A 12,182-nucleotide genomic window follows, 5' to 3' on the forward strand; every position below is an offset into this window, starting at 1 on the left:
TACTATAAAAATAAACAATGGATGAAAGTTTCACATAACTATAATTCTGAATTATCACAAGTCAACTTTAAATAATTAATCCTTTATAACTATTTGAAAAAATAAAATTCCAATGTTAACAAACTAAGGTATTGACTATCAAAATATCTAAACAAGAGCTTTGAAAGCAAACTGTACAATCTCCTTAAAATGTCACCAATCCCTAACAAGTATACTGTACTTATATGAACTCAAATATGGAGAACACACTAAAAACTAACACTATTAAAATGTGAAGCTGATTCATATCTTCCCATATTATCAAATGCAGTCATTATGGAAATCTATCCAACTATTTATTTATTTTTTTGCAACAGAAGTTGCCACAAATTGATCACATACAAAATAGTGGCAAGCACCTAAATGTTCTCAGAGAGACATCTCAAAATCAGTCCTATATTCTCAGCTTGTAAAATCACCACTCAAATATCAGAATGAAGTCCTCATACAATATAGTTTAAATTAGGTTTTATGATGAGCCAGGTGGATTTATGAAAATCTTTCATCTACACAAGAAATCTTGCTGTCAACTAAGGAACTTGCATTTCTATTGTCTGATAACAAGTACAGTAAATTTTGTTTACCGTATTTTCCGGCGTATAGTGCGCAACTTTTTTCCATTGGAAGGGCCTAAAAATGGGGGGTGCGCGTTATCAGGTGGTGCGCATTATCTATGGCCTACGATAAAAATTCTACGGCTGTGTGTGTAATTTTTTTCACAACAATGTGACGATGTTGGCCGTCACAAAATCGGGATGGCACACTTCTCCATGACGTTCCGTGAAAACAAGAAGAATAGCCATGGTGACATGAAAGAATACGCCAGCATGGGCTACCGTATATAAATATTTGGTATAGGTAGATATCTATCGAATCTTATTTTTATGTTTAGATAGGCCTAAACACCATGAAACGTGATCAATATTCATGATATTTGCCCATGTTCCCAGCATCCTAGTTTGAATTCTTATGTTGGCTTTGTTGCTTCACTTTAGGTATGGTACAAATTCTGTTGCGGCCGTTCATAAACTCGTGTCAAACACCTGACTACAACACCCTCTTTCGGGAGTTATATTAACTAAACGTCACCTCGATGAGAGACTGTCCTATTTCACCTCTGTCATTGCAGGTTCAAAGCTAAAACGAAACAGTCTGTAGTTTGTTTCAGTATTAAATAAAAAAAATGGTAAAGACGAATTATTTCCTCAAGATATAAAATGAACATTTTCTGTAAAAATCCCGAAATTTTTCTGTATATTTTACTTTCAGTAAACTTTTTTTAGATCATATTTCCTACAAACTATTTAAGCTACAAAGTAATAAGGGACCAACGCACAACATGAGTCATATACCGGTACATGTAGTTCCGACTTTTTCTTAGTTGTGTCCTGATTGATGCCTAAACTGACACTTAATTTAGTGACAAATCAACAGATTTCCCTGCGGTGGCTCTAGCCAATGAAAAATAGTTCTCCATGTAACCTCGTTTACATGATATATATACCGAGGTAAAACTGCGTTATAGACAAATGCGATCGGGCATGCGCGTTATACGTCGGTGCGCGCTATCTGTGTACTGAGATAACGAAGTGCATGGGTGCGCATTATAACCCGATGCGCATTTTAAGCCGGAAAATACGGTAATCTACTTATCTCAAATACAAGGAAGCACAACTGTGTATTTATTTCTTTAGTTTTTTCTCACTGACATTATATCCATATCTATCACAACAACTGTTAACATTTATAACATATCCTAATCTCCAGGTAAAAGACATGAAAATTCTTTGATAAACTGTCTGAAGGAAGATAAGTTTATGTAGTAGCCACACATAGACAATGCAGATTTGTAAATACAATTTCTACATGTTGGCACATCATCATTATACTGGTCCTGATTCCTCAATCACACTAAGTTTTTCTCACTACTACCCAACAATTTTACTTTGCTGATGACTGAGGAAAAAACAGGGTCTCGTGTGATCACAATTCTGTTGTGTTCAGAATTCATCCCTACATGAATTCATATCCAACATTGGTTATAAAAAAATACAAAGGATGCAGTCTTGAAGGAGTTATGCCTTTCTTTTCTTGGGTGCGCACACCACAAGTATTACATAAATACTTTTCAAACTGAATGAATGCTCAAAATATCTCACTGATCCAACTGAATGTGGTGATGAGTTTAAGCCAAAAAGCTACAACTAAAATCATTTTCTTTGCCCTATATGTTCTCTTTACCAGGGCAAATGGCTATTACCATGGTAGCATGTGAAAGGCCCATGTTTGCCCCCTCACTTGTAGAGGAACTCATCCATAATCAATACTTCAATATGAACAAAAATGGATCAAGTATAAAGACTACAGTTCATTCAACCCAGTTCTTCTGTATATTGTTGAAGACATGTTCATAAAAACAGGCACCCAACTTTGGCCTCAGTCTATGATGTGGTCCACAATGTCCAATATAATGACATTAATATTGGCTACAAGACATAGGTCTTGACATTATTTAAGTCTTACTTATATATCTATAATGAGAGGTGGACAATATCATAAAGAAATCAATTTCCACCACCTTCACAACCATTAATTTCTACCACTGCAATTCTGCAATCCTCAAAATTTTCAGTTCTGCAACCAAGATTCCACAACTGCAATATGTTTTGTTTCCATTTCAGGTACAAGACACAAGTTTAATCTAATTCTAGATAAATTGGATAATTTAAATCAACTTAATTTAGCCTGTTTACAATATTCTTTTGTAAAAGGTGACAATAAATGGATGGCATAAGACTAGTGGTATTGGGAGATCTCAATGCTAGGGTAGGAGATGAACCAACAGACAGCTATTGTATTTGTAAGGGAGACCAGTCTATAGTTTGTTGGGTCTTCTTTATCTCCCCCTTTATATATTGGCACAATATTGGCATTTTTCCAGTCTTGCAATACCTTTCCTTCTTTGAGTGAGCAATCTATTGTCTTATATATTTTATCTGTTAGTTCATCTACACATTCTTTTAGTATCCAGTTTGCAATTCCGTCCATGCTGTGTCATTTTCTGACATCAAGGTTTATTATTTGGTCCCTTATTTCTTTCTGTGTTGCAATTATTTCTTTCATGGGGGGGGGTTCTTTCTCCCTTTCCTTTATCCCAATTGTATTTTCATATGTGAATAGATTTCAAATGTTCATAATCTAAGCCACTTCTATATCTTCTATATATTCCTTATTACCTAGATGCAGTTTCACTATTTCTTGTTTATTTTTTAATTTACCATTTGAATACCTATAGAATAATGTAGGTTCGTCCTTGCATTTGCCTATCGTGTCTTTTTCATAGTTTCTTTTTTCTTCCTTGCATATTTTTACATATTTCTTAGTTTGATATATATTTGCCACATACCGTTTTTTTTTTTTCCATTTTTTCCAAGCTTTGTCTCTTCTATGTTTTGCCTCACTACATTTTTTTGTTGTACCAGCACTTGATGTACACCCTTTCATGTTTATGCTTTGATATGTATTTATCCACTCCTTCATTATAGATTTCTTTTAAGATAATCCATTTGTCTTCCATCTGTGTTTCTTCAATAAAAAAGTTTTCTTAATTCGCTTTTTGAAACAATTTTTGGAGTTCCCTAATTTCCATTTTATTATACATTAGTCTTCCTTTTCTGTGTAAATCATTTCTTCCCAAATAAATTGCCTATTCTAATTCGAACTTAATTAGTATGTGGTCACTCTTCCCAGTTTTTCTTGTATTCCATTTTATCCACAATTTGTGGCTCTGACATAAATATTATGTCTAGTCTTGATGGTTCTTTATTACTTCTATATCTGGTATTCTCTTTTACCCATTGAGTCATTGTGTATAGTGTATTCAATGGTCATGTACAGTAGTATATTTCCCCAAAGGTCCTCTCCACCTTTCACTGTCATCTCCTCCCAACATATTTCTTTAGAGTTAAAGTCACCCATAATTACTAAATTTCCTCCTCTTTTCAGTATTTCATTAAATAAATGCCTTGTCTTCCAACATTTTGGAATGGTCACTCTCTTTCCAAGAATATATTTTCAGGGGCACATATATCACTACAAATTTTCTACATTTCATGTCACTATTTTCAACTTTTGTCATAATCAATTCCATATTATAATTTCTTTCTGTTATCTTTGCCACATTTAAACCTTTTTTAGTCAAAAACATGACTCCTTCACCCTGTTTTTCCTATCTTTAATCCAGTGATTATATAAATCTTGTGTTGGAAGGGTCGTTAGCAACTTCCAAACTATGTGGTGAGTTCTCTCCTTTATTCAGGTCTACCTAGTTCTCATACAAAACATGGCTGGCAGGTCCGAAGAAAACTTCGAAAGTGCCAGACATTCCTAGCTAATATAATGAAATTACAAAATGGGCGTGCCCCACAAGAAGGCAGCCAATAGACATTATATGGTTATCATAAATGGGCGTGCCAGAGGATGCCAGAGCCGGAGGTGTGAACTCTGACCCTGGATGAGCGAGAATACGTGTTGTTTGTTTGATCTTGACAGATGTATGGGAGGGGAGGTCACTTCGTGACCTGCGAGGCGTAGTTGTGCCCGTGGAGGTGAAAGAAGTCACCTGATGAAAAGCCCGTTCTCTTCGATGGGCCTCGCGTAATGAAGGGGCTTCTCTTCGGTAAAGAAGGTCGTTGTTCCTTCGTTGGGGGTGATCCGCCGCCTCGCGGGGGAAGGGCGCAGCTGTGGTCCACGCGATGAATGGGCCGTTCTTTTCGATGGGGCCTCGCTTAATGAAAAGGCCTCTCTTCTCTTCGGTGGAGGTGGGTGGAGGTGAAGGAAATCATCTGCCGCCTCACACTTGTCCAACACTATTTAGTGGTAGTGGACCTTTTAATTTCATCTCCACAATTCCCATTATATCTGTTTTCTCTTCCGCCAGATACTCGCTTTATTCATTTAATCCTGATATCATGCCATATATATTGGTATATGTTTTCAATTTTTTCCTTTTTCCTCATTTCCTGTATTTCCTTTTTTTTTTTTTTTTATGTACCATTTTCTTAGCCTCAGGTCCAGTAGTCTCTCTCTTTCTCTCTCAAAAAAAAAAAAATTCTTTTCAGTCTCTGTTCTTCTCTTATTTTTTTTTACTTGCTTCATTTCTTAGTGTCTTTTCCTTCTCTTTTTCCTCATCACTCATTTCGTTTTTTTTTTTTTTTTTTTTTTATCATTTTTGTAATTTTTGCTTTTTGCCAACTTTGCTGTTTTAGTTAGTACTTCTGCTATCACTGGACCTTAGTTTAAATTTTAGTGGTCTTTTTTTTTTAGTCCCATTCTATGCACTTCCTCTATTTCCTTTTCCATTTCTTGCCCATCCTTTTGTATCTCTTTCAGAATTTCTTTTGCTATTTCTTTCTCTTTTTCTCTTAAGTATCTAGCTACATTGTGTTTTTCTTTAATACCATAAACTACTATACACTTTTTTTATATCAACTGTGTCTCTGACCCAATTTTCTTTCTCTTTAATTACTTTAATGACTGTTTCTTTTGCATTTTCTTCCACTTGTACAATTTCTTTAAAAGTTATTTTTGGTTTTCTTGTTCCACTTTCCATTGATTTTTTATTTCTTGGAGATCTGTCTCTTTTATGGTTTCTCCAACTTTCTCAGTCACTGCTTGTATTTCTTTTACTTCTTTTTTCAAAGCCTCATTTTTGTTTGTATCTTCATTTTTCATTCTTTTGTTCTCACTTTTGACTATGTTTAATTCCTTTTTTAGATCATTAAGCTCCCTGTTTGTTTCAACATTTCTTCTTTTCAGCTCAATCACTTCTTTATACATTGCCCTGTATTCAGCTTTCAGATCTATAATTTCATTTATTAGTTCTGTAATCTCCTGATTTCTTAGAATATTTTTATACCTTGTTTCTCTTTCCAAATCTATACCTCTACCTAGTATTCCACTTTATTTTGCAAATCCTCTAAAAGCTATACTTTCATACCTTCGATTTGTCTTTGGTGTTTCCATGTTGCAACTCTTTTTTGGGATGACACCTAACGGTGATTCAACCCTGCTTACATCCAGTCTTCTCTCCATTGGTTCACTATATTTTTGTCTATCTTCATCATCCTCCATTTTATATTTTAACCAGTAAGTGAAATTACTCTATTATATAATTTTGGTCATTCAATAAACAAAGCTCCTTTCCCATACAATACCAACTAGGCATTTCCTCCAACTTAGCAAAAAAAAATTATACTCCAAAGCTTGTTCTAGATGTTTATTCCAGACGGTGGTTCATCGGTGTGTGCAAATTACAAATGCATTGTAGATATATGATTCATGTTTAGATTAATAGCTGTTTACAACTTCAATAAAATACATATAAATTCATTCAATTACAATATTCTTTAGTTCTTCTAGGTTGTACTAAGTAGGTACTAGGTAGGTACCTGATAAATCATTATTTTGACATCGTCACCATGAAACTCAGTTCATCATCCAATTTCACCTAAGTCACTGGCATCCTCTGTTCATCATTCAATTTCACCATAGTTAGTCATCCTCTGATCATGAAAAATAACTCCAGCTTCAGTAGCTTATATTTCTATCCAAAAATGCCAAATGCCTAAGTTCTCAGTGGTCAAGCTTAATCTCTTTGGTTTGAGAATGTCAAAACCCTGAGACAACATTCTCTCCACAGTTGCAGAGCTGGGGATAGCCATATTGTATTTCAGGAAGCTATCAAACCAAAGAGTGCAATGGAAAGTGGTGTGGCATCACCCTGAGACAGACTCATGCATTGTAGACCAAAACCAATTGCAGATGTGCTATCCACAATTGCAATATCACAAAGCTACCTAGGAATTACTGCAACTGCAGATACACCATTGAAATAATATTGAATTCAACTTCAGTCATTAGTGATGACAATGATGATTCCACAAATCCTCTTGTTCAGGGTTAGGATGGCGCCTTACAAAAGAATTTTGGCTTTGGTGGTTGGAGACTACTGCTCAGAGTGGAAGCCAAACTATGTACCATGACCAGGATTCAAACTTGCATGCTTAGCCTCCTTAGTAGCTGCTAGCCACATAAACTTTGCCTCCCTAGCAGCTGCCAGCCATATACACTACTACTGTATCACAGCTTTGGTAATATTCTGTTACTCCAAATCTATAGACCCGTTCCATCAATGGCAGAGAAATCTTTTGTTATCATAAACTCAATTAAAGCAAACTTTTCTGGGCTAAATAACTTAAACACAACATTCTCAGGAGGTCTAAATGAGTAAGTCAATATATAAGACAAATTCATGTGTGTGCCAGCATTTATTGGACTTCTATATCTATAAAATCTACCAATGAAAAAAGTTAATCTGCTTCACCTTCATACAAGTTTATGAAGAGAATCACTGTTGGATCCAACATAAAGATACACAAGTTTAGAAAGTGAGTTACTGCTGGCTTTAAAACAAAGAACTCCTTATAGCTACTAATACCAGCATGACATTTTCAGACACAAATGAATTGCTGTCACAATGATGTCACATAAATACAAATATCCCAAACACATCACATGAAATTATTAACCAAGGAAAAACCTACATTGAACTTGAATTTCACCTACAAAGAAATCAAATTTATAACAATGCAAATTGTTTAATTAACAAACAAATGCCACAGAAAATCTTCTGCAAATAAAGTCTACTGAAATAATCTTGCAACTTGCATCCAAAATATTATCCTCAACACAATAATGAATTCCATCCAGGTCATTCCTTAGAAGCTATAACTAGCCTACCAGAAGTACATGAAGTGACATGAGACACCATAGGAGATATCTTTTGCAAAAATAATAGTCCCAATTAAGGCCTCCTTCCTGTCTATGGACAGCAAGTGAACTGATTCAAACTCTTTCACTTATCAAATAACAAAATATGATGGATTATATGAAACCAGTTTCATTATGCCTTTTAAGACAGGTATAAATTACAGATTTAGCTTTGTCCAGGTTGTTTTATTCATCTGAGAGGTAGAATTTTCCAGAAAGCTGAATCTATTGCAACAATTTAATATTCAGTTCCTCAAACATTGGCCAAATAGAATTAATACTGTCACCAACTTAAGGGGCTAATAAAAGCCATACCATGTTAGTGTTTCTGAATTTCCTGGATTCTTAATCCACAACTTGCATTTATTGTCAAGCGACAACTACTATAGGGAAAGCAACAAATGTCCGGTGATGACAGTTATTGCTTTATTGTCTAGTTTAATCTATGGCATGCAAATAGGTAGTAAGCATTCTGGTAGTGTCATCTGAATCCCGCAGCGAAGAAAACTACATAATCCTTTATCTCCAAAAGTCATGAGATATGATAAATTGATCATCAATATTCTGAATATTAATGTATCTCCTAACAATCTGAATCCATAGGTGAAAATAGGGATTATGTGAACTTCTATAGTTCTCAGTCCTCCTTAAGCATTCCACTGAACTACAGAGCTCATGAGGTATGTGAATAGATATTTCATTACCCACATGCTAAGAAAAAAATAACATAGAAATAAACAAAGTGAAATAAAATTCAATAATATAAATAAAAAAAATTGGTGAACATTTCTGGCAAAATCTCTAACAATAGGCCCAGCCAGTTTGTAACCAGTGCCACAGTTCATATGTTAGGGGCAAATCCCAAGCTCAGAATTACGGATACCTTTTGACATTAACTTCTACAGGGGTACTGTGTCCAACTGGACTAAAGAAAATTTTTAGTTTGTGCAAAGAAATCTATAACATGTAGGTGCACATTATTTGCTTCTGCTATTTTAGGTGCTTATAAGCATTATAAAACATTCACGAACTGCAGGAGTTTTAAGGATAAAATGAAACTAATAATTACACAAAACCTCAAAATAGGATCACAACATTGAACAAAACCTTGTCCAGAATGGTTGGTACAGTGTATCAAATTCTCATGAAAATTGTACCATCAAATTAGGTCAAATAAATTTAACATCTAAAGACTGTGTCCTTTTGGAGGTCCTATGACTACGAGATACAAGGAAAAATTGAATATAATGCCAAAGTTGATAAAAAATATATATATAACTTACACTAACCCCTCCACTCCCACCACCACTACAACCACCACCTCCTCCAATATTACCACTTCCAGTACCACCACTACAACCAACACCACTCCCACCATTATCACCACCAACAGCTGCAGGTACTACTGAAGCAGTACCACACTCTGAGTTCTATAACAGGTATTGGAAAACAAAAATTTGAAACATTACCAACTAGTAAAGTCAGGTGTGTATTTACTATTTATTATCATTATTACATACAAACACATATTTAATGGACATTCTAAAATATGGTAAAACAATTGCAAAGCAATGGCTGCAAAGATAGATGAGTTAATATCTTTAAAAAAATAAACATTTTGGGGGATAATTTCAGAAATAGGTTATGTGATCTGAGTCTAAAGCTTCTACTCAAGAGCAACTGATGTACTAGAAGACAGAAGAGATGGCTGGGTTGACTGTATCTGGATTTGCAGAAACCCTTTAATAAGGTACCTCAAAAATTACTAATATTGATATTGGTGGACTTAAAAGAAAACCTCCTTAAATACGAGAATTCTTAGAAAACAAATAAGAACAGTAGTAAAGGATAAAATACCAGGATGGAGAGAGTACCTAGCAGTTCCACAATGGTTAATACTGGCACCAATGTTCTTCATTTACATAAATGACATAATGAAAGGAAGGACAACCTACATTAAAATGTTTGCAGATGTTGCTAAGACCACAAGGGGAATAGAAGATGAAAACTGAAATTTCTTACAAATTATCTAGACATAATACAAGTACTGTATATAACTTGAGTCAAGTGTGAAAGATGAATTTCCATGAAAAAGTAAAATACTGGAAGTAGGCAAACCTACTGAATTTGAGTTTGAGATGAAGTGTTTACAAGACACAAATTGTAAATATCTGCTTGTGGTGGTGAATTATCTCTTTGCTGCCCATTTCCTAAACCCATCAACCCCAAAGGCGCTGACAATTGGTCTCCAACCTGAGCCTGAGATCTTTATAAATAACTGATGATGATATGGTTTAACGTCACAAATTCCCCCCTATCGGAAGGCTAGGACGGTGCCCCTCACAGAGGGCTTTGTAGCGTGAAATTTAATGAACCAACTTCGCTGGTGGCAGGATTCGAATCGCCATCCCCTCGACCTTCGCCGCAAGTAACAACACCCTAACCCGCTCAGCCAATGGTGTTTATGTGTAAAATATGCAAGTTGCAGTTTAAATTTTCGTACAGAAAATTTAAACTGCAACTTGCATATTTTACACATAAACACCATTTCACATGTGTGTCACATCTTAAGCTTTTATTCCAGAATGATCAATGTGCTGCAAAAAGGGAGGGCTGGGTGGACTGTTTGTACCTTGATCTAGAGAAAGTTTTTCATAAAGTACCTCACAATCAACTTAAGTGGAAATCAAATGAAATATTTTTGTAAAGGGAAGGTACATGAGGACAGTAGTAATGGGTAAAATGTCAAGATAGAGAGCAGTGACCAGCAGAGTTTCACAAGGTTCAGTGCTAGCACCAATAATGTTTCTTATATATGTCAATGACATGACAGATGATAAGCTATGCCAACATGTTCAGATGATCCACAAATCATGAAAGAATGAAAAATGAGGACTGCAGGCCATTGCAAGATGATCAAGACATCTCAAGTGACTTGACACCTGACAAACATGTAAATGAATTATTTGGAGAGATTTACAACTTATTAAGATCAATGAAAGTGGCCTTCGATTACATAGATGAGGAGATGGTTAAGAAAATAATTGTTACATTGATAAGACCGAAATTAGAATATGTTGTATCAATGTGGGCACCTGGCACAAAAAAGAACATAGGAAAATTAGAAAGAATCCAAAGAGCAGCAACAAAAATGGCACCCACACTGTCAAATCTGACATATGAACAAAGATTGGAGAAATTACAGTTGTCAACACTAGAACAGAGAAGGGAAAGAGGCGATTTGTTGACCATTTTCAGAATTATGAAAGGGATGGAAGTTCTCGATAGAGACAACCTATTAAAGTGGGACAGAAGAGAAACAAGAGGACACAAAAAGAAACTAAAGAAAGACAGTTACAGAAGAGACCTGAAAAAAAATAGCTTCCCACATAGAGTGATCAATGTCTGGAACAAACTGAACAGAGAAACAGTGAATGCCAGAACTATACACGATTCTAAGAATAAACTGGATGTGGAGGGATATGAAAATGGGTCACTACGAGCATAGCTTTCATCCCGTAAAATACAACTAGGTAAATAAATACTATCTTTGCATAGAGTCAAGAATGGAAGATAAATTTCAATACAAAAATGCAAACTACTGGATATGGGCAATAACTGGAAAAGACCATCTTTAAATCATTCCCTAGGAAGTGAATTTATTACATAAGCAAAAGAGGAGAAAGATTTGGTGGTGTTGATAAAAGCCAATCTGTCACCTGAAAGGCATATCAGCAGGACTATGTGAGAGACATAGACTACTTCAAATGATTACAGAGGTTTTTCACTACATTAATGGAGAGATGATGAAAAAACTCAGAGAAACATTGATCTGTGCAAGACTACATTAGGTGTCAGGGTGTGGTCCCAACACAGAATGGAGAAGATGAAGAAAGTGAGGACCATACACCAGGAGGTGTGTAGCTATGGCCAAAGCCATCACTTTTGTCCTATTCACTTGGAATTGGAGAGAAATGTGGGACTTGAACCCAAAGCTAAGTGAATATGACACCACCATGCTTCTGATTACACCAGCAGAGTGAAAGATAAGAGGAAGATCAAGAAAGACTAAAAAAACTGGGTGTGCCAACTTCAAAAGATCAAAGAGAAAGACGTGATACAATTACTATATTCAGATCACTAATGGGGATACACTACACTGACTAAAGATCTCTTGATTTTTGGATAGAGCTTTAAGAGGTCATGGGAACAAATTAAGACCATTCAATGGATGTATATATACAGGGATGATCCATCATTCATGAAGAGCTAAGATGTGAGGGAAGAAAGGGTGGTGGATGGGAGTGGAATGG

General features: G+C 35.4%; 1 protein-coding gene across 3 annotated transcripts in view; it reads right to left on the reverse strand.

Annotated features, from left to right (window-relative positions):
* Positions 1-12,182, reverse strand: part of LOC143032846 (GTP-binding protein 1-like) — a 135,859-nt gene that overhangs the window by 12,403 nt on the left and 111,274 nt on the right. The window contains exon 12 of one of the 3 annotated variants that reach the window (XM_076198011.1): positions 9,153-9,299. The exons of the other annotated variants lie outside the window; for them this stretch is intronic. Within the exon in view, the coding sequence (XP_076054126.1) occupies positions 9,153-9,299 (147 nt within the window). The remainder of the gene's footprint in view (positions 1-9,152; positions 9,300-12,182) is intronic. 3 annotated transcript variants of the gene reach the window in all.

This window comes from Oratosquilla oratoria, chromosome 1 (assembly GCF_046742065.1).
Source record: "Oratosquilla oratoria isolate Oo_2021 chromosome 1, ASM4674206v1, whole genome shotgun sequence".
NCBI lineage: Eukaryota > Metazoa > Arthropoda > Malacostraca > Stomatopoda > Squillidae > Oratosquilla > Oratosquilla oratoria.